Below are 23703 nucleotides of genomic sequence, written 5' to 3' on the forward strand. Positions count from 1 at the left end.
CGTTCACGCTAGAAGCCCGTCCATCCCGACCATCCACCCTACTTTCATTTTGGTCTTAAGCAACCATCTGTGTTATGTAACCATACCAAATGTAACATATCATACTCATTTGAGTGTCCCGGATCTACATTTACTATATTACGTCTAGTCTATGAGACCAGGCTGGGTATTTTTATTGAAGTGATTCATTGAAAAAAGTGAAGTGAAATTACAATAAGGGCAAAAACGAAAGAATGAATCTGGAGCAGACATGAGGAAATGAATTGCCAGGCCAGTGGTTTTATGGACACGGATGTACAGACTGCACACCAACCAAGAAAGTCAGAACAAGAGAGCTAGCAGTGTCTATTCTATTATTAGCAGAGCTGGGGCAAGGTTGTTGGTGGAGGGGGGGATCGCAACATGCTGATGGTATGTCTATTTAAAGAAGGAAGTGCAAGCCTGGTGTCAAACACTGATCTAGTACACAGTCTGGATGAACGGTTTTCTCCGTAATACACACACACATGCGCGCACGCACACACCCCATACGCACACACGCACTCTGTAATACAGCATCGGCAGGCCAACACTTTGTCAGGTTTAATAACAGCCCATCTCTGTCATCCAGACCCCCCAGAGAGACATAGAACAACCCCCAAATCGCCAGAGTTGCTGAATCTCTTCCTTGACCTGATTCTATGGTTGTGTCCCAAATCGCAACCTATTCCCTATATAGTGCACTACTTTTGACCAGATCCCTATGTGCCCTGCTCAAAGTGGTGCACTATGTAAGGAATAGGGTGCCATTTAGTATGCTGAATTTAACAAACGCTTCCATGATATAAGCATATTTCATTTCATTCTGAGTCCAGAACTGCTGCTCTCACACCAGGGCAGATAGTTTGTAAAGGTGCCAGGTTTGCAGTTTGCACAAACGTGACACAAATAGTGTAGTTTACACATGCTTACAGTATCTCTGTGGCTCATTATCTACTGGCCTGATGCTGAGTATGAGTATACATCATCATCAAATAATTATAATGAGCTTAATGAGTGTTGATTGAGCTATTTGAAATTAGTACGCATTGTACGCATTGGGTTAATTCTTAAACAACAATGTGTATTGGTTACGTGCACAACCTCTGATTTTCCGTCTGTCTTCCTTGTTCTCTCTAGGGGACCATTCTTTTATCTGGAAACAGAGTTACTGAGCATCCCAGCAATGGGGACGAGGATGGAAAATTCCTGTTTGAGGTTGTTGCAGGTAAGACAAAGAAATTTAGCTACTTTTTATCTTAAACAAGCCAGGGTAAATCCAGTCTTATTATTCACCAGAAATATTCAAGGCCACCTCATGATCAAAATGACAATAGGCTGACATTGTGACAGAAACAATTATAGTCACATGTCCTTTTATTTGCTGAGCTGGATCTAGTGTATTACATTTGCTCTTGTCATTGTTTTATGTGCCCCTGTGTATATATAAAAAAATACCAGTTGAGACAATGGGACAAATTCAATCAAATCTGCTCTGCTGGAAAAGCGACATTGTTTGCTTCATCACTGCTAAAATACACAACTTTTATTTTGTTTAAAATATAGATTTGTTATATTTGTAGTAGTCTCCTAATTCTACAGACCTTAAATGTCTTCTCCCTTGGATGTAGTGTATAGTTCTGCAACATCATATTGCACAGCTGGTGAGTCATTGATTTATAGCAGTGTCTGTCTTTGTTTGGGTACGTATGGTTTGGGGGGTCTATGACCAGTCACTTTAATGGCATGACCTTCCTCTGAGAGCTCACTGGCTCTCTGAGTGACACACGCACATACACAATATAAACACACACACTGCACTTTGACCTTGTACCCTCAACCCCCCCGAACCCCTGCAGACGAGATGGCCTTGACTAGAGAGTACACAAAGGAAAAATGAGTCAATTTTCCCAGGGACAAACATGCAGGGAATGTGTTGTGGGAATGAAGGATTTCTAAACAAGGAATGCATCCCAAATGGAACCCTATTCCCTACATAGTGCACTACCAGAGCACTGGTCAAAAGTAGTGCAATATGTAGGGATAGGGTGTTATTTGGGACACAAGACAACAGCCCACAGCACTCAGCTGGTCTGTGGGGGAATGCTTGACCAACTCCAATCGATCCAGCAGAAATGGATGCGTAGAGGGCAGCGGATGTTGTGTACTGATCCATAAAGGGAACACAGAACACTCATCCTTTCTCTCTCTGGTGTATTCACCTCTTTTCTTTCCCCTTTGTTAATCCCTCCGTTTCTTTTCCTCGTGTGTTCATCCACTGTTTCTTCTATGAGAAAACAGAATTGAGAATCAAGAACATTCCCACAAAGATGTTATTGTTCAGTATTCCATTGACTGATCCATGACTCATCTTTATTCCATTCAATACAATCAAGAAACAATGTGTGTTCTCTCATGGGTTATTGTGACTGTTCTTTATTTCACACTCAGAAGAATGTGCCCTTCAGTCCATCTATTTCTGGGTGGGTGAAAGAAATGAGACGCACTGACTGGTGTGGCTATAGCCTTGAAGTTCAGATTCAGTGGAGCCTGTCTAAACATTGCCTGTAGGTTACTGCTTTGATTGTGAGTCTGTATGTGGATCAGTCTTTCTTTTGAAGGGTATGACCTTGCAGGCTATCTATCTAATGATTTGCACCAAGTGGCAAGTTGTAGATTTGTCAGTTTCAGTGTAACTCTATGGACCTTTGGCCTTCTTCTTTTCAGTCTTGTAACTTTTTCGATGTCCCTGTGGACATCCTGAAACAAATTAGTCCATTTAGTGGCATTTCATGTGACGTACGTCACAGCTTCCAATCAATCTAGCCTCTCTATTACAATACACAGTGTGTGTGTCCGCATACAAGCATGAGCATGTGTTTCTGGCCATCGGACAACAGGTTCCTGGCATCCAACTTTCCTCTATTCGCAGGGGTGTCAAACTCATTCAATGGAGGGCCTAGTGTCTGCTGGTTTTTGGTTTTCCTTTCAATTAAGACCTAAACAACCAGGTGAGGGGAGTTCCTTACTAATTAGTGACCTTAATTTATCAATCAAGTAGAAGGGATGAGCGAAAACCCGCAGACATTCGGCCCTCCGTGGAATGAGTTTGACACATATGCTCTATTGCATATGGCCTGGTAACTAGAAAGCATTTGAAGAGTTTCTTCCAAAACGCTTTACATCCATTTTCAGAAACGTTGGTCATTTAGCTTTTACTCTTTGAAGAATGTATAAAAGATATTGGTGTGCTTTTTCACTATCTAATCATGGCATGGGGTTATTCAATGACAGACATGTACAGCGCATTGCGAAAGTATTCACCCCCCTTGGCATTTTTACTATTTTGTTGCCTTACAACCTGGAATTAAAATGGATTTTGGGGGGGGTTGTATCATTTGATTTACACAACATGCCTACCACTTTGAAGATGCAAAATATTTCTTGGGGTGAAACAAACAAGAAATAAGACAAAAAAACTGAAAAGTTGAGCAGGCATAACTATTCACTCCCCCAAAGTCAACACTTTGTAGTGCCACCTTTTGCAGCAATTACAGCTGCAAGTATTTTGGGGTATGTCTCTATAAGCTCCACTGGGATGTTTGCCCATTCTTCAAGTCAAAACTGCTCCAGCTCCTTCAAGTTGGATGGGTTCCACTGGTATACAGCAATCTTTAAGTCATACCACAGATTCTCAATTGGATTGAGGTCTGGCTTTGACTAGGCCATTCCAAGATATTTAAATGTTTCCCCTTAAACCACTCAAGTGTTGCTTTAGCAGTATGTTTAGGGTCATTGTCCTGCTGGAAGGTGAACCACAATCTCAGTCTCACATCTCTGGAAGAATGAAGCAGATTTCCCTCAAGAATTTCCCTGTATTTAGCACCATCCATCATTCCTTCTATTCTGACCAGTTTCCCAGTCCCTGCCGATGAAAAACATCCCCACAGCATGATGCTGCCACCACCATGCTTCACTGTGGGGGTGGTGATCTCGGGGTGATGAGAGGTGTTGGGTTTGCGCCAGACATAGCGTTTTCCTTGATGGCCAAAAAGCTCAATTTTAGTCTAATCTGACCAGAGTACCTTCTTCCATATGTTTGGGGAGTCTCCCACATGCCTTTTGGCGAACACCAAACGTGTTTGCTTATTTTTTTATTTAAGCAATTACTTTTTTCTGGCCACTCTTCCGTAAAGCCCAGCCCTGTGGAGTGTACAGCTTAAAGTGGTCCTATGGACAGATACTCCAATCTCAGCTGTGGAGCTTTGCAGCTCCTTCAGGGTTCCTTCTTTGGTCTCTTTGTTGCCTCTCTGATTAATGCCCTCCTTGCCTGGTTCGTGAGTTTTGGTGGGCGGCCCTCTCTTCGCAGGTTTGTTGTGGTGCCATATTCTTTCAATTTTTTAATAATGGATTTAATGTTGCTCCGTGGGATGTTCAAAGTTTTGGATATTTTTTTATAACCCAACCCTGATCTGTACTTCTCCACAACTTTGTTCCTGACCTGTTTGGAGAGCTCCTTGGTCTTCATGCTTGCTTGGTGGTGCCTCTTGCTTAGTGGTGTTGCAGACTATGGGGCCTTTCAGAACAGGTGTATATATACTGAGATCATGTGACAGATCATGTGACACTTAGATTGCACACAGGTGGACTTTATTTAACAAATGATGTGACTTCTGAAGGTAATTGGTTGCACCAGATCTTATTTAGGGGCTTTATAGCAAAAGGGGTGAACACATTACAGGTTGTAATGCAACAAAATAGGACAAACACAAAGGGGGATGAATACTTTTGCAAGGCACTGTAGCTGTGCAGCGACTCTCCCCATCCAACCTGACAGAGCTTGAGAGGATCTGCAGAGAAGAATGGGAGAAACTCCCCAAATACAGGTGTGCCAAGCTTGTAGCGTCATACCCAAGATGACTTGATGCTGTAATCGCTGCCAAAGGTGCTTCAACAAAGTACTGAGTAAAGGGTCTGAATACTTATGTAAATTTTATATTTAATTTCTAAAAATCAGTTTTTGCTTTGTCATTATGGGGTACTGTGTGTAGATTGATGAGGGAAAAAAACAATGTAATCAATTTTAGAGTAAGTCTGTAACGTAACAAAAAGTGAAAAAGTTGAAGGGGTCTGAATACTTTCCGAATGCACTGTTATAGATATATTTTTGTTTTGCATATCTTAATTTATTTCCAAAATTAATATGTGAATAATATGCGTAATAATGTAGGCAGTTCATATGAAGGATTGTTACCTATAACCAGGATTGCTATTACAAAAATTACATTTTTGGCAAGCAATTATTATTTTGGTAAACAATTATTGTGATTCATCCTATATTGTCCCTAACATCATTACCCAATAGCAACAGATGTGGGATACACACACACACACACACACACACACACACACACACACACACACACGACACACACACACACACACACACACTCACTCATAAACACTCCCCACCCTTCCCCCACAAACAACCACAAGCTCAGATGTTCAACCGTTGTTCCGTCCCTGAGCCCAACTCAAGTGAGGACTTGATGTGCGAATGCATATACAGTTGTATCTGTTTGAGAAGGCATACAAAATTGAGCAAGAATGGGGAGATTTGATTAACCAATGTCAAGTCCTAGCTGGTGGAGCTCAGATACACCCCTATCCCCTGAAACACACACACGCTGGTCCCCCGTTGTGACCCTTTTCCCAAACATCTCTGTGCAGTCACCCAGACCACAATAATTTGCCTCTCTCTGATTGTTCGAGTGTGACCCCCTCCCAATGGGCTACTGCAGCTAGTGTTGCCAGCACTGCCACAACCTGGGTGGGGGCACCCCACCAAAATTCCGACCGGCTAGGTAAAAGCTCATCAAGGTTCTCATTAGCAGCATTGAGAAATTCCTTGTGTTTTATAGTCTCCTGTTTATAGTCTCCTGAGTGGCGCAGTGGTCTAAGGCACTGCATCGCAGTGCTAGCTGTGCCACTAGAGATCCTGGTTCGAATCCAGGCTCTGTCGCAGCCGGCCGCGACCGGGAGACTCATGGGCAGTGCACAATTGGCCTAGCGTTGTCCAGGGTAGGGGAGGGAATGGCCGGCAGGGATGTAGCTCAGTTGATAGAGCATGGTGTTTGCAACGCCAGGGTTGTGGGTTCAATTCCCACGGGGGACCAGTATGAAAAAATATATATATATGTATTCACTAACTGTAAGTCGCTCTGGATAAGAGTGTCTGCTAAATGACTAAAATGTAAATGTTATTCTCACCCATTTGGGGGCTTTGTCTTTGTTGGACCAACCCTGACAGGCAAGCTCAGACTCTTAAGGGGGGCGGTGCTGCTTTAGTGGGTCTCTGACCGTGTTTATCTTTCTGCCTTGGCTGCGTATAGGCTACTTGCAGTAGGCCTATAAAACCGATAAGGACTTCTCCTTAATGTATGGGTCACTCAGGTTGGTGTCTAGGGTATAGGGTTGGGGACCGTTCCATCATGATAGGACAATAAATAAACTATATTTATCATTTATTTTAAAATGTATATCCCATATCTGCACAAAATTGAAAGCTCTCTCTGTCACAACTCCTGCTCGCAGACACACATGGGCTCTGGCATTTGCAATAATTTTCCACTCACTTAACTCCACACACAACTCCACAAACACAAAAACACACACCCCACCTTCCATCACAATACACCCACACATACTGTGCCTTCTATGTCTTCTGTTTGCTGTGTTTTTATCCCTACCGTGTTTATTCCTACCCAATTTTGGGCTTATTTCAATAATTATCTTCTCCTCTATTGATGTCTTCTCTATTTATAAATACTCTAAATAGAAAGTTGAATACTAATTATTTTACAACATTCCCTATCTTGAATGGTATAGTGTATTTGTAGTTTATTTCTTTATCAATTGTTGTAGTTTATTGTTTTCCTGTTTAGTTTTTTTATTACAATCCCTACCATGGATAGTATTGGGTGTTCCATTATTCGACTCCTCTATGGGAACTTTGAATAATTTACAATGGAGTAGTCTTGGTGTCTCAGAACAGTTGGTTATCAATGCACAGTAGAGTTGATCAAATACGAGAGCTACGCATTTTTCTTTTAGTCTATTCACCTTGAAGAGTGGCTACAGAACTTTGCGGCGTTCTGCAATTCCTTTTGGGAACTGATCATTCATGCCTTTTTTCGTGCCAGCGAGTCTTTTACCCAGGCTTTTAACCATTCTTTTATCTTTAAAGAATGCAAATTTGGTAACGATTGGGAGCTCGTATCGCTGTACTCTCTGTCTGAAATGGTGTACATGTTCGAGTTTGATTTTGTCGACAGTATCGCATGTGCGCTTTAAGAAATAATTATTTCACCACACTCTCAGGATCTTCACCCTCAATTTCTTTGATACCGGTAAGTAGTAGATTTTCTCGCATAGATCTAGTCTGTATTTCAAGTAAGGCTTCTCTCAGAAACATGTTCTCCTTTTTAAGTTCTTTAACATCCGTTTCAATAGTATTGACTGTACCTTTTAGCTTGTTTGTTTCTTTCTCCATTGTCGCAGCTTTTTCGTCACTCATCTCGAGGCTCGCATTCAACTCCTTTATGTCTTTACTGACTAATTCAAGTATGCCCAATTTATAATTTATCGACATTAGCAAGTCGGTTTCTACACTTACCATTCCCGGTGGTGAAAAGAGTAAATCATCTGTGTCTGTCAAGGAGTCTCGTTTTCTTTTGGGGGTTGGTTCTCCATGCTTACTCTCCGACATGTTTAGGTGTCGATTGTATTGGCGATATTGGTCGATACATTACTCTAGCCTTATAATTTGTTTTGTGTTGTTATCTAGATTGAAGGTTATTGCCCACGAGTATGTGGAGTGAAGTGCTAATATTTAGTCAAACATACAGATATTGAATATTACGTTTTTATCTTGAGGCATTCTGCACCGCTGTCTTCAGTCCGCCATTACTCACCCAGACTGTTAAGTAGCTGGCCAGCTTGCACACAACATCAGGACCTTCTCGTGCCTTTTCTGTCCTAAACACTCCTGTCAGTATAGCCCATAACCATCAGTCAGCCTCTCACTCTCAGCTCTCGACATGCTCTCGCTGGGGAATGTTGGTGTGAGAACAAGTTCTGTCATGTTGGCTATGTGATGACATGATAAACATCCACATGCAGGTAGAGAGAGAGAAACTCCTCTTGCTCAATGAGCCAGCCAGCCAGTTAGTTCTAATGCGGCAGCAGTCAGATTTGACGCATGGCTTGCTGTGTTGTTCTGACTGAGTGCAGTATCTATGTACTATATGTTGGTACATGATATTGTTGGTCTGGTCTGGTGATGGTGGATTCACACTTTTGTAGCGCAGGAGTTGTTATCTTCCTTCAAACAAAGAGAAGAGGGCTTGAGTCTTGATGCTGTCTCTAAGTTTGTTGTAATGACATAACAGAGATAGACACATGGGTGTCTGAACATGCTTATGATATAAGGACTGCTAATGACAAGTATCCTACGGCTAAACATTACAGACAGGTTGGCCATGGCAGCCCAAATTCTCTGAAAGCCATGGCCATTGAAGTGTGTGTGGGGGGTCGTCTCAAACGCCTCCTACAATGCGAAATGTTCTGGATCTTTAAACTAAGGGCCACTGTATTGCCAAGTCTAAATGAAGAAATTGATTATTCTCCCTTCCTGTAAGAGATACATTTTCTTGTTCTACATCTTTTACTTCTGGAAGTTTGTTTGCACAAAGGCTTTTCCGGCATTGTTCACTATCATTTTATATACATCTGGCCCTTCATTGGACACTGTGTTAGCAAACCTCCAAACGAACTTCAACGCCATACAACACTCCTTCCGTAGCCTCCAACTGCTCTTAAACACTAGTAAAACTAAATGCATGCTCTTCAACCAAACGCTGCTTGCACCCGCCCACCCGACTCGAATCACTACTCTCGGCGGATCTGACCTAGAGTATGTGGATAACTACAAATACCTAGGTGTCTAGTTAGACTGTAAACTCTCCTTCCAGACTCACATTAAATATCTCCAATCCAAAGTTAGATCTAGAATCGGCGTCCTATTTCGCAACAAAGCCTCCTTCACTCATGCTGCCAAACATGCCCCCGTAAAACTGACTATCCTACCGATCCTTGACTTCGGCGATGTCATTTACAAAATAGCCTCCAACACTCTACTCAGCAAATTGGATGTAGTCTATCACAGTGCCATCCGTTTTGTTACCAAAGCCCCATATACTACCCACCATTGTGACCTGTACGCTCTTGTTGGCTGGCCCTCACTACATATTCGTCGCCAAACCCACTGGCTCCAGGTCATCTATAAATCACTGCTAGGCAAATCCCCGCCTTATCTTAGCTCACTGGTCACCATAGCAACACCCACCCGTAGTCTGCGCTCCAGCAGGTATATCTCACTGGTCATCCCCAAAGCCAACACCTCCTTTGGCCACCATTCCATCCAGTTCTCTGCTGCCATTGACTGGAACAAACTGCAAAACTCTCTGAAGCTGGAGACTCGTATCTCCCTCACTAACTTTAAGCATCAGTTGTCAGAGCAGCTTACCGACCACTGCACCTGTACACAGCCATTCTGAAATTAGCCCACCCAACTACCTCATCCCCATATTGCTAGTTATTTTGCTAATTTGCACCCCAGTATCTCTATTTGCACATCATCTTTTGCACATCTATCATTCCAGTGTTAATAGAAAATTGTAACTATTTTGCACTATGGCCTATTTATTGCCTTACCTCCATAACTTACCACATTCGCACACACTGTATATATATTTTCTGTTGTATTTTTGACTTTATGTTTTGTTTACCCCATATGTAACTCCGTGTTGTTGTTTTTATTGCACTGATTTGCTTTATCTTGGCCAGGTCGCAGTTGTAAATGAGAACTTGTTCTCAACTGGCTTACCTGGTTAAATAAAGGTGAAATAAATACAATATAAATCCAGCGTCAAATCATTTTTGTTCTATATTATTTCATCCCATGATCAAAGAGTACCTCATGGATGAACTATAAACTGAAGAAGCGCTCATCTCTTATGTCTCAGAGATAGACACATGTTGAAACACGTGTAGGTGAGGAGACTTGTTGTTGATAGGATGTTACTATACACTTCTCCCTCTGTAGTCCGCCCAAAAGTCTGAGGCAGAGTGTACAACCTAGAGTGTCAAAGGCCTTTGTCGTACGAACAAAAGGGAACCTTTCTCCTCTTTTTGGGGAATGTGTGGAAGGTCAAGGTGACATTTTGTACCCACCTTTGAGTTCTACCCGGAACTTCAAGCACCAGCAATCCGGTGATCCAGCCTGACTTTGGCTTTCATACTCAATAGGGATGTATTGTCATGTCACACTGACACTATCTGTTTTTGTTTTTGCCTTTTTTGTGTAATGTAAAGTTATTTCTGTTTTTTTCTGATAGCTAAAATGAAAACGGTCACTGTGTCAGTGCACAGCAAGATAAATTCAGAGATCAGAGGAAATTCAGAGACCACTCAAGGTTGAGCTGTCATTAATCATCTGTTTCACAAACTAAATTTCAACAAGGAAGTATCCCTGCTGATTTCAAGAGGGGGAAAGAGTGCACCCCTACCTCTCGCCCCTTGTTCCCCTCACTCCTTAATGCCTAATAAACCCAGTGCTGTGGCTGGTTGTGCTTCAGTGTGCTCAGTGTGTCTTCGCTCTCCTTGCCTCAGGCTATTCAGCCTTCTTAAAACCTTCTATCTGATCTCACTGCTTTTTTACTGGTAGGGCTGCTGTTTGATAATGCTGTTTCACCGCTGCTCCTGTTCAGTTCCACAATAGAGCATCGGGCTGTTTCCAAAATGGTACCCTATTCATATATTGCACTACTTTTGACCAGGGCCCGCATAGGGTGTTGCACTATGTAGGGAGCTACTGAGAGTATAATTTACTGACCGAGCCACAACATGGCACCTTGAGTTATGGGAAATGTTTCCATGGTTACTGACTGCAGAGGCATCCCACAATACGACCAGTCCCCTGGATCATGTTACACTGGGCAGGTGGATGGCTTCAGGAAGAAACGCTATTAAGACAGGGGTCATGGGAGAATGACAGTGTTAAAGTATACAGCTGTGTTCTGTTGTTTTTATGTCAGCTTCAGCTTCGCATATAGGACTTGTCAGGTGTTTTCTTATCTTATGGGGTTAACTACTGTTCTTAAGACAGCTAGGGGTTTTGGAAGAACTTCATTAATAAAGTATATCGTTGAGTTCTATTAGTTTTTGTCTCAGCCTCAGGCTCTTTTATAGGACTTGTTGTCAGGTATTTTATTATCCTATGGGGGGAAACCTTTATAGTGTTGTTGTGACTCACTAGATGAAAACACTACAGCAGTTGCTCTGTTATGAAAAAATGCTTTAGACTCTCATGTAGGACTCTCATGTCAGGTATCTTCTTATCTTATGGTGGACAAAACATATATTTTCTGAGACACTTTGTCAAACACATCAGCAGTTGCTCTGCATGTAAGAATTCCTCACTTTTCATTTGAAAGAATGGCTATAGTGCCCACATGTGGTTTCTTAAATCATTACAGCCATGGGAAAATTTGACACGGTTTCACTAATCTGCTCGACTGTCCTGAACAATATAATGTTTTGATAAAAAATTGTCCATAATATTTTTGTTTATAATAATCTGCTTGTTAGTAGAATGTTGTTAGTATTCTAAGTTCTGTAAACACAGAGATTGTCTGAGGCTGTTTGAATTGATGAACTTCTAATAGTCCCACTGCAGTACTTAGCAGCATCTCAGTATCTGATGAAAAATACTGCATCTACCTCTCCCCTCTCTGTGAAATGGATATGGATATTAGCATCCTCTCTCTCTCTCTCTCTCTCTCTCCCTCTCTCAAAGCCATGGTGAGGTGTACCAAGGGCAGCGGTGGGAGCAGCAAGGTTATATGAGCTCTCAACTGCTGGGAAATGTTATCAAACACTGGGTTTTTATTTTCCCTGCCTCTCACTATGCTGGTATTGACTTATATGGGATATTACAGTACAGGGTAGTATCGTGTGTCAAAGTGTCTTCATTCTGCCAATTGATTAAAAGGGAAGAGAGCGGAAGAAAGAGAGGGGGGAGAGGGGTCTTTTTGAAGCATTTCTGTTTGAAGCATTTTCAAACAAGCAATCTAAATGTCTTGTTTGACTAAATCCTTTTGGGGACTGTTGTTCACACCTTTATCAATGTTTTCAGCCATGTAGTGACATACTTGTTTGGATTTTTCACTTCCTTGATGCCGAAGGGGCAGTCTTACGTTGGTCATGAGCTTCTTCTGGTATACTTCTCCATTTTCTTGTCATATGCATTAGCTTGTTTAACTCGATTAGAGTGACACTGAATGGCAGTGCATGCGCAGCATTGACAGTAACCTTATCCCCCTATCTACAGTGTTTCTCTACAGGGGAGGATATGATGGTATGTTTTGTACTGAAGGGGTCAGAATTCTTATAAGTAACTAATATATACAGTATGTCATTCATATTACATAGGCAAATGTCACTATTGCATATGCAATACAAATCTATTTTATAGAGTAGGCCTAGATGATTGAAGCAGGTTCTATTTATATATTGCAGTGATGGTGCGATAAAGCACTGTTCTAGCGCTGGCATCAGTAACAACAACAACAACAACAACAACAATAACAACAGACAGACAGACAGCAGATGCTGGCGCATGTGGTTGTGTGATCTTACTGAGGCATATTGAGATGCCGATGGCCTTGAGAGTAGTGTTCAGTCAGACTGCAGAAGGATGTCAGACTCTGAAACATGTCTAACTGTCTCTCCAACCCACCTTTAAAACTTTCTGATAAGTACATCACTACTCACTTTTCATTATGCTGAGCCGTATTAGATTGCTTACGTAAGGGAAGAGGTTTTTGGAGAATCTTGGTTAAGGGGGTCAAGGGAATCAGCACTTTCAAAATAGAAGTCCACCACTTACGTAATTTGCCTGTTTGGGAAATGGACATTTTAGTTATTTTTTGTGATGAAGTCATCCAATAATCGTAAAAACCTGCAATTAATCCGATTCAAGTGTGAAAAAGCAACAAAATCTCACAAAAACCGATGTTTATGCAGGCTGTAAAAATAACTGTGATCTGTTGTGTGAAATATTTTATGACATAATCAACAAGCAAATACTTTTAAATTCACAAATGCATCTCATAAAGTGAATTTCCTCTTTCCACTACCACTGATGTACAAAACCATTACATGGTCCTTTGAGCCGGACCTACGTTTGGGTGCGGCTGTATAAATCCACTATATCAGTGCCCAGAGTCAATGTGAGGTGCTATTTCTCCCCCGACTGTATTCTCCTTCCCTCATTACGAGGTGTGTTCACTCACTAGCTACTGTGCATTTTGTGTAAGCAATTGCTTGCACTCCAATATCCCTCTCACTGATACACAACATTCAGTAGCCTAAAATCCATCATACAGTAACTAATTGCCTTCTAAATCTAAGATGCTGGAGCCTTTTTTGTATAAGGTATCTCCCAAGAGTGGTGGTGGTGGTGGTGCTACTCTTTGAGATGGTTCTGTAATGGTGTATTTGAATCTAAGAGCTGAGACAGGTATTTTGAAATCGCTTTTTGAAAAGTGTCTAGTGTCTTGCTGATAACAACTAAAAAAATTAATAGTTATGTTGCCTACGCCTAATAGTCCTACTCATCACTTATTATTATTCTATCACTTCTCACAATGGTGCTCCTTCAGTAAAGTTAGATCAAAGCTGAATCAATGTCTAGCAAGATCACATAATGATTAATTTGTATTTTACATAACATATCTGAATATAATAGCATATACTGTAGGCCTATAATATGTTACACCAAAAACACATCCTCAGTCATTTTTTATCTGAAGCTGAATAGTCACACTAGGCAGCATATATGCTTTGATTGAAACAAAATATGGATACAAGAAAGGCTAATAGTTTGTTAACACCATCTGATTTAATTAGCTCACGAAACAGTAATTCAAGAAGTGTAAATGCATATTCCCATGAAACTGATTGAGATCAAATGATTGGCATGCAGTATGAACATTTCACCGGTAAAATTGGAAGAATTATCATTCACAATTGACAGTGATGATGGCCTATTTTGAAATAAGGTATGCCTAACTTGGTGTTTAAGGGTATTAAAAATAGAAAATGTTCTTGAGACAATATGTGTGGGCATAGGCACACGTTGCAACTGGAAGATGCATTTTATGTATAGGCCCATTCTATAATGATATTCAATAGGCTACACCTCTCTGTACAAACTTTGATTGAGAAATGATGACATCATAAAAAATGGATCAGTGGAGCAAGGTTGGCCACCTCTGGTATTATGCTTTATTAATAATAACCTACTTGTTACTAAGATGTCTAACCTTTACATATGAGTTAACTAACTTGTTCACTTTGAAATTATATGGAATAGTGTTGATTCTTTGAAGTGAAGTGTTTTAAAACTGTTATTCAAGATGACCTAGTGTCAATGTCAATTATTCACAGATCACAATCCTGCAATAAAGAGGGTAAGGGAATCTGTCTCTAATTTGTCTGTGTTTCTGTTTTGTATTCTCAAATTAACTCTACCTTTTTTGTTCAGTTGTAAGGTCTCCAATTAGTTTTATTTGATTGTCACTCTCTTTTTCAGGATATCAGCCATGTGAACCCATTTTGCAGTTGATAATGGTATGCAATGCCAATGCAGCCGTAAGCCTAGGCAGTGGTTCCCAACTCCAGTCCTTGAGTACCCCCAAGAGCACACATTTGTGTTGTAACCTCAGACAAACATACCTGATTCAACTCATTGAGGGCCTGATGATTAGTTGACAAGTTGAATCAGGTGTGCTTTCTGGGGCTACAATAAAAATGTGTACTGTTGGGGGTACTCAAGGAGTTGGGAACCACTGCTACAGTATGATGGCATTTGCAATGCACTCCTTGACATTGTGCATCTGAAGCAGAGAATAACTTAACTCGCACATTGTTTACACATTAAAAACGATACCAGTGTACAATGTATATGAGGCTAATCATTTTACTACATTTTTTACATGCCTTGTGTTGACATGAAATTGTTTAGTGCAAATCCAACTCTTGTAATCTAGGTAGTAAAATGTCTGGAAGCAGGAGATGGGAGCCTTATCTTTTAATATACACACAACTACTACTACCAAGTTCAATGCCAGATACTTTTCACCCAGAAGGTCTGAGTGGCACTTGGAGGTGCCACTGTGATAATGAAGATGGTTTGCCTAAGACTACCACAACAATTACATTGTCTATGCTAAATGTGTTTAAATTGTAAAAGAAATAAAGAATAGTTTCGCTATAGAAATACATTGTATTCTATGGGGCAAGGCAAAGCAGAGATGACACACAAAATACTTTTTATTTCACCCATACAACAATATAGCCTATTATTGAAGTACAGTATGTTTACAATGTCATAAACAAGTATTTTACATGTTGTTCCAAATTAAATGTTATATATTCATACGGTTTAAGGGTGCATTTTCATCATGATGACAAGGTGAAGGTGCTCTCTGCTCAAATGGCACAACAGAATCATTCAGATTGACCAAAGCACAGCATATGACAACCATTTTGTATAACTGAGGGATGTCTCTTTTCATATCATATAAAGTAGTAGAAGTAGAAACTGATGCTGCTGCAGCATCTTCACAGTGGGAATCCAGTCGACAGCTGGTGAACCTACAGTACATAAACAAATGAAAACCACACTTGATTTAAGAATATCACTTCAGGTCACCTATACCATCAGGGCTCTTGATTGATTGGTTGTGTTTAATTCATTCAGGTGTTTTTAGTGTCATATAATGATTACATCTATTGTTGGGCTGGAACAACCAATAGTCAGCACAGCAGGTTGTTCTATCCCATTGAGGCCTTTGTCCTATGCTGTAATGTCCATACGATTTCCCTCCTCTTATGAGGAGACAGTAATGTCCTCCTCCAGGCTATATGGATGTCATATTGCACAATTTGTGTCTCCCCTTTTCATGGTCATGGCTAGAAGGGATCTAGCTTTTGTCAAATTTGACTTTTCGTAGCAGGTTAGGATAATTAAGGTTAGGAAAGGGGTTAGGGTTAGCTAAAATGCAAAATAAATCAACTTTTGACATAAAGTTAACAAAAGCTGGATCCCTTATAGCCTTGACCCCTTTTCATAGGCCTAGATTACATGGTTGCATTCAAGACGGCAGCATGTAGCTTAGTGGTTAAGAGCGTTGTGCCAGTAACCGAAAGGTCGCTGGTTTTAATCCCCGAGCCGACTAGGTGAAAAATCTGTCGATGTGCCCTTGAGCAAGGAACTTAACCCTAATTGCTCCTGTAAGTCGCTCTGGATAAGAGCGTCTGCTAAATGACAAAAAAAAAAAAAAAAAAAAAAAGACATGGTTGTTTTTATTGATCTGTTGTCAGTGTCAGCAGAGTAGGCCTAGGCTACCGTCGTATTAAAACAATATTCTGCTAATCTCTCCAGTCATATAAAGTGTAGTAGAATTGCATGAAATGTTTATCAAAGGCACACATTTTTCCTGTGCAAAGGAAAAAAACATATCTGGTATAGTCTATAAGTGTCATGATTTAACTGGATTTGAACCCAAATGCAGACAACTACACCGAGCCAGAGAAGGTTTAACAGGTTTATTTACAAGGTTCAATTTGTCCAGGTTTCCAATAATAGGGGAAGAGCAAGTCCAGGTTTACAGGGAGGGTAACAGATCCAGGTTCAGAGCAGGAGTGGTACCGTAACGTCCTAGTGTCCGTGGTGAGTCCAAAAGGGAGGTCTGGTAATGGAAAGCAGATGGTGGTGGCAGGAGTGAAGCGGAGGCAGGAGTCAGGTTCCAATAATCTGTGGCACAGGAGAAAAGTAACTAGAACAGGCCAAAAACACAAAGGGCGAAAACAAGCAGGTTGAGTCAACAGCGAGACTAACATGGTTGTCTTGACTATGATCTGACGATGAGTGGCAAGTTTGACCGGGTCTTAAAGGCTGAGGTGATTATGGTGAATGAGCTGCAGCTGGAACCCTGACTCCCGCACACCAGACTTCACTCCTGCAATCAAGGACAGACAGAGGGGAGGGGAAGAGCAGAGAGAGAGCTACCTAGCAGCAGTAGGCCTAACAGTACCCCCCCCTCTACGGACGCCACCTGGCGGCCGACAGGGTTTATCGGGATGTAACCTATGAAATTCACGGACCAGAGCAGGATCCACAATGAAGCTCCTGGGCACCCAGGAATGTTCCTCAGGACCATAACCCTCCCAATCCACCAGGTACTGGAAACCACGACCCCGGCGGCGAACATCCAGAAGTCGCCGGACAGTGTAGACAGGACCCCCACCCACGATCCTGGGCGGAGGAGGGGGACGAGAGGGCGGGCACAGAGGGCTAACCGACACAGGCTTAATCTGGGAAACATGAAAAGTGGAATGAACCCGTAGGGAGGCAGGAAGCTGTAGCTTAACCGCGCAGGGGTTAACAATAGACAGTATCTTGAACGGTCCTATAAAACGCGGCGCCATCTTCTTAGACTCCACTTTCAATGGAAGATCACGTGACTTAAGCCATACCTCTTGACCAGGAGAGTAAACGGGAGCCTGGGACCGGTGACGGTTGGCTTGCCTCTGCATGTACGACGAAGCTCGGGACAGAGCTACCCTGGCCTTCCTCCAGACCTTGAAGCAGCGGCGCATGTGGGACTGCACCGAGGGTACCGCCAGTTCCCTCTCTTGAGAAGGGAACAGGGGAGGTTGATAACCCAGAGCACACAGAAAGGGAGACAAACCAGAGGAAGCGTTAGTCAAGGTGTTATGAGCATATTCCACCCAGGGGAGCATGGAGCTCCATGACCCAGGGTTAGACCCTGTGACACAGCGGAGAGCGGTCTCCATCTCCTGGTTCGCTCTGTCGGCTTGCCCGTTGGTCTGGGGGTGATATCCAGAGGACAGGCTGGATGTGATGCCCAAAGCTTTACAGAAAGCTTTCCATACCTGGGAGACAAACTGGGGACCCCTGTCAGAGACAATATCAGTGGGTAGACCATGAGAGCGGAACACATGTTCAACCAAAATATCAGCCGTCTCTCTGGCAGTGGGCAGTTTAGGTAGGGCCAAAAAATGAGCGAACTTAGAAAAACGATCAATCACAGTAAGAATGACAGTCTTTCCAGACGAGGGGGGAAGTCCAGTGACAAATCCATAGCAATGTGAGACCAGGGCCAGCTGGGTATTGGCAGAGGTCGTAGATGACCAGCGCTGGCCTGGGTGGAGTTCTTACTTCGTGCACATACCGTACAAGCAGCAATGAAGGCTCGAGTGTCCGCCTCCATCCTGGGCCACCAGAACTTCCGTCGCACAAAGTCAAGGGTCCGCGTAACTCCAGGGTGACAGGTAAGGGGAGACGAGTGAGCCCACTGAAGTACCTGGGAGCGAACAGACTCTTGGACAAACAACCGGTTAGGAGGACCCCTCCCAGGGTCAGCTTGATGATGTTGAGCCTGTCTAACAATCCCTTCGATGTCACATGTGATGGCCGCAATACTGCAGGTAGGAGGCAAGATGGGTTCAGGGTTACTACCAGTATCAACAGCCGAATGAAGACGAGACAGGGCGTCAGGCTTGACGTTGCGTGACCCAGGACGGTAAGACAGAGAAAAATTGAATCTCCCCAAAAATAGTGCCCACCTGGCTTGACGGGGGTTGAGCTGCTTCGCTGACTGGATGTATGCCAGATTTTTATGATCCGTCCAAACGATGAAGGGTTGTTCCGCCCCCTCCAACCAATGCCGCCACTCCTCGAGAGCCAGCTTAACGGCGAGCAGTTCACGATTGCCAACATCATAATTCCTCTCTGCCTGAGAAAGTTTCCGTGAAAGAAAAGCACAGGGATGCAGTTTGTTATCTTCAGGAGAACGTTGTGACAACACCGCACCTACCCCAGTGTCGGATGCATCCACCTCCACGACAAACTGGCGGTCGGGGTCCGGCTGCATCAGAATGGGAGCCGAGGCGAAGCAATGTTTCAGTTCTTCGAACGCTGATTCGGCCCCTTCATTCCAAGCGAACGGTAGTGAGATGGAGGTGAGAGCGGTGAGTGGCGCCGCAATGCGGCTGTAGTCCGTGATGAACCTCCTGTAGAAGTTCGCAAACCCCAGGAATCGTTGAAGTTGTTTGCGGGTGGAGGGGGCTGGCCAGTCCGTGACAGCAGAGATCTTAGCTGGGTCCATCCGCAACTCCCCCTGAGCTATTATGTAACCCAAAAAAGAGGTCTCAGACACATGAAATTCACATTTCTCCATCTTCACAAATAGTTTGTTCTCCAACAACCTTTGCAACACCTGGCGCACATGCAGTTCATGTTCCTGGGAGGACTCTGAGAAAATCAGGATATCATCCAGATAGACAAAAACAAACCGATTCAACATGTCCCGAAGGACATCATTCACTAGTGCCTGAAAAACAGCAGGGGCATTGGACAACCCAAAAGGCATAACCAGATACTCAAAATGTCCCAAGGGTGTGTTGAAGGCAGTCTTCCATTCATCACCTTTACGAATGCGCACCAGGTGATACGCATTTCGTAGATCCAGTTTGGTAAAGATAGTTGCACCATGAAGGAGGGGAAAAGCATAATTAATTAAAGGCAGAGAATATTTGTTCTTAATGGTGATGTTGTTAAGTCCACAGAAATCAATACAGGGTCAATACAGGTTCCAACAAAAAAGAATCCCGCTCCTACAGGTGACGAGGAAGGACGAATAATACCTGCCGCCAAGGAGTCCCGAATGTAGTTCTCCATAGCCTCCGTCTCCGGGCGGGAGAGATTGTACAGGCGACTGTTAGGGAGAGGGGCTCCTGGCTGGAGGTCAATGGCGCAGTCGTAAGGCCGGTGAGGAGGAAGAGAAGTAGCTCTGTGTTTGCAGAAAACGGATGCCAGGTCATGATACACGTCAGGGACAGCAGAGAGATCCATGGACTCCAGTGGAGGTTGAGGCACAGTGCTGGCAGGGGGTCTGAGCAGAACACAAACAATTCACATGACAAAATGTGCTCCATGAAACAATTCTACCTGTCACCCAATCAATGTGTGGATTGTGTCTTATGAGCCAGGGGATACCAAGGACCAGGGGGGGTCTGTGGGCAGTCAATGATGTGAAACTGAATGTTCTCCTGATGATTACCCGACACTCTGAGACAAACAGGCACAGTCTGATGAGTAATACGGGTCAACAATTGTCCATTTAGACCCTTAGCCTGCAGCGGACGGTCCATAGGTACAGTCTCTAAATCCATTTGTCGAGCCAACTCTCGATCCAAAAAGCTTTCATCGGCACCAGAGTCAACCAGCGCACTAACAGGGAAATTCTGGGACTGCCACTGGAGGGATGCCTGGAGCAGAATGCGGGGAGAAGAGGAAGAATCCGCTGCTCGGCTCACCAAAACTTCTCCCATTAATGATGAGCCGGCCCTTTTCCCGGATGAACTGGGCAGGAAGGAACGAAATGACCAGCTTCTCCATAATACAGGCAGACCCGAGCCTGAATACGACGTGCACGCTCCTCTGAGGACAACCGTGCACGACCCACCTCCATGGCTTCGGGTTCAGTGCTCCTAGTATCGACTCGGGAAGACTCGGCCTTCTCCGTAGGGAAGAGGCGGGGAGGAGTTGGTTGACGACAGACAGGTTGCTTGGAACTACCACTCTTCTCCCGGCGGCGCTCCCGAATCCGATTATCCAACCTGATGGTGAGTGAAATAAGATTATCCAGCGTAGGCGATTCATCATATGACACCAATTCATCTTTCAAGGTCTCAGCCAACGCATTAATGAACACTCCTTGTAATGCCTCGTCATTCCAATCACTCACTGCCGCTAAAGTCCGAAACTCCACTGCCATCTCCGCCACACTGCGAGACCCCTGCCGAAGAGAAAACAAACGTTTAGCAGCCTCCTTGCCCCGTACGGGGTGGTCGAAAACCTTCCTCATCTCAGTGGTGAAGGCAACGTAAGCGTTGCAAATGTCCGACTGACTCTCCCAGACCGCGGATCCCCAGGAACGAGCGGAACCGCTAGTAGAGTTGATAAGGTAGGCAATACGGGCTCTTTCTGAGGCGTAGGTGAGGGGCTGTTGTTCAAACACCAACGAGCATTGAGTCAAAAAAATCACCACAGGTTCCCATGTTCCCGTCATAGCGCTCTGGAGCAGGAACAAAAGGCTCTCTGATCTGGGCTGGAGGAGCCGGAAAAACAGGCGGAGCATGAGAAGGAGCAGTTTGTATGCCATGAACGAGGGGTGCATTATTAACTTGGGTAGTAAGGGCAGACACTTGATTGGTGAGTAATTGAACCTGATTAAGCAGCACCTGACTGTTCTCAGATATAGTCTTAAACAGGGAATCATGTTGGCCAAGTAAAATGCCCTGATTGGCTATGGCAGTCCGAATTTGAGTGCACTCTGGGGTGGTATCCGAGCTACTGTCTACTGGGTTCATGTTGGTCAGATCATACTGTCATGATTTAACTGGATTTGAACCCAAATGCAGACAACTACACCGAGCCAGAGAAGGTTTAACAGGTTTATTTACAAGGTTCAATTTGTCCAGGTTTCCAATAATAGGGGAAGAGCAAGTCCAGGTTTACAGGGAGGGTAACAGATCCAGGTTCAGAGCAGGAGTGGTACCGTAACGTCCTAGTGTCCGTGGTGAGTCCAAAAGGGAGGTCTGGTAGTGGAAAGCAGGATGGTGGTGGCAGGAGTGAAGCGGAGGCAGGAGTCAGGTTCCAATAATCTGTGGCACAGGAGAAAAGTAACTAGAACAGGCCAAAAACACAAAGGGCGAAAACAAGCAGGTTGAGTCAACAGCGAGACTAACATGGTTGTCTTGACTATGATCTGACGATGAGTGGCAAGTTTGACCGGGTCTTAAAGGCTGAGGTGATTATGGTGAATGAGCTGCAGCTGGAACCCTGACTCCCGCACACCAGACTTCACTCCTGCAATCAAGGACAGACAGAGGGGAGGGGAAGAGCAGAGAGAGAGCTACCTAGCAGCAGTAGGCCTAACAATAAGCCTATGCCACTAGGTGCTCATTAATTATTACCCTAAATTATAACTATCCAATCTACTCATCACATTAGGAATATTAGGCTTACATTAGTCTGCAAATGCGATGATTAATGCAAGCAATCCTTTGTTTTAAAGGTGCATTTCAAGTTTTCCCCAAAACGTGAAACTCACGCGCCAACTGGTTATGACATGAATTTTGACAGAGGAAATGCAGCCTATCCAGCCGCGACGCACACTGTCCATATGTGCATTGAAAAAGATTTGGTGCCTGTATACTTCGTATTTAGAAACATAAACATTAACGATTTTCCCCCATTTTGTTTTATTTTATTAAAAACCAAGTATAGCTGCCCCTCCTCTCAATTAAGTTTGTTTTCTTTTTGGCCTGCCCAATGTAATCAAGTAGGTTAGTCAAGGCCGTCGATAAAGTGTTTGGCTCATGAGACCGCTTGGAAATAAATCTTAATAACCAAAGCTTTATTAAAATATCAAGTTTGAGAGGAGCAAAACAGTGAACTTACATTCCCTTTTTATCTATGTATTGTAGGCAGGCCTACATTATGTTAGCCATGCTTTGGACGTGTGTAAAAAACCCTATATGATGTAGGCTACATGTGTCCATGCCCATCATGAAACGAGAGATGAGAACCTCGATGAATACCGGTGAACCTCGTATTTAGAAGTTATTTTCCTGTAACCATTGTTTGTTTTCCATTTCATATTTTTTAAACCCAAGCCCTCCGTAGGATACCCTTACCCTAGGCCTAATATAACGAAGGCTGGTTCAACAGCAATGCGTCGTGTCTTTTTTTATGATGGCATCTTTATGATATCAAGATTTTGCTTGTTTTTCGTTGAATTTTATTAAAACCAAACTTATTAGAATGATTCACTGTCTTGGTTTTATGATGAAAACGTCCGTGGCACGCATGCAATGCAACTTCTGGAGAAGTGTGAATGCGATCTGTAAGATTGTTCCAATATGTATGTAAAACATTATATTTGGGAGCAGTATAATGGTGAGTGGACATGATCCCTTTCTCTTTATATTGGATCTTTGTCCAGGTACTGTGAAAAGTTTGGATGTGCGTAAAACCCTCCATAGTCTGTGTTGTTTTAATATTATATGCCCACAGGAATCAATTATGGTGCCTGTAAGTGTATTTAGAAATAGCCTATTTAAAACAAGTTTTTTCATTTTGTTTAGAATTTGATTCGAATTATTCACTCTCTTTTAAGGCCTTATCAATATTGAATTTAATCTAGCCTATTATTGACAACATTTGGCATGTCCATGCTCAGCCATAATGCAAATATCAGTGTGAATGCTATGTATATATTTCCACATTGAAGTCATGCAATTACTTAGAACAATGTGGACTGCAAACAGGTTGAAGTTAACATATTTAGCAAAGACGGAATAGGCCTACATTTTGTTATTTTGTTTCTGTTTAACAAACTATAATAGACTAACATTGGAATTGGAGTTCATTCCAAGGCAATACATAAAAGACTTTAAATACACAAC

The 23703-nt window shown here is 43.0% G+C and overlaps 1 protein-coding gene across 1 annotated transcript in view; it reads left to right on the plus strand.

The window, feature by feature from the left end:
* The window catches only part of LOC121582736 (rho GTPase-activating protein 24-like), a 234927-nt gene that overhangs the window by 88203 nt on the left and 123021 nt on the right, over positions 1–23703 (plus strand). Inside the window, exon 3 of the mRNA XM_041898797.2 lies at positions 1159–1246. Within this exon, the coding sequence (XP_041754731.2) occupies positions 1159–1246 (88 nt within the window). The remainder of the gene's footprint in view (positions 1–1158; positions 1247–23703) is intronic.

Source organism: Coregonus clupeaformis, chromosome 15 (genome assembly GCF_020615455.1).
Source record: "Coregonus clupeaformis isolate EN_2021a chromosome 15, ASM2061545v1, whole genome shotgun sequence".
Classification (NCBI taxonomy): Eukaryota; Metazoa; Chordata; class Actinopteri; order Salmoniformes; family Salmonidae; genus Coregonus; species Coregonus clupeaformis.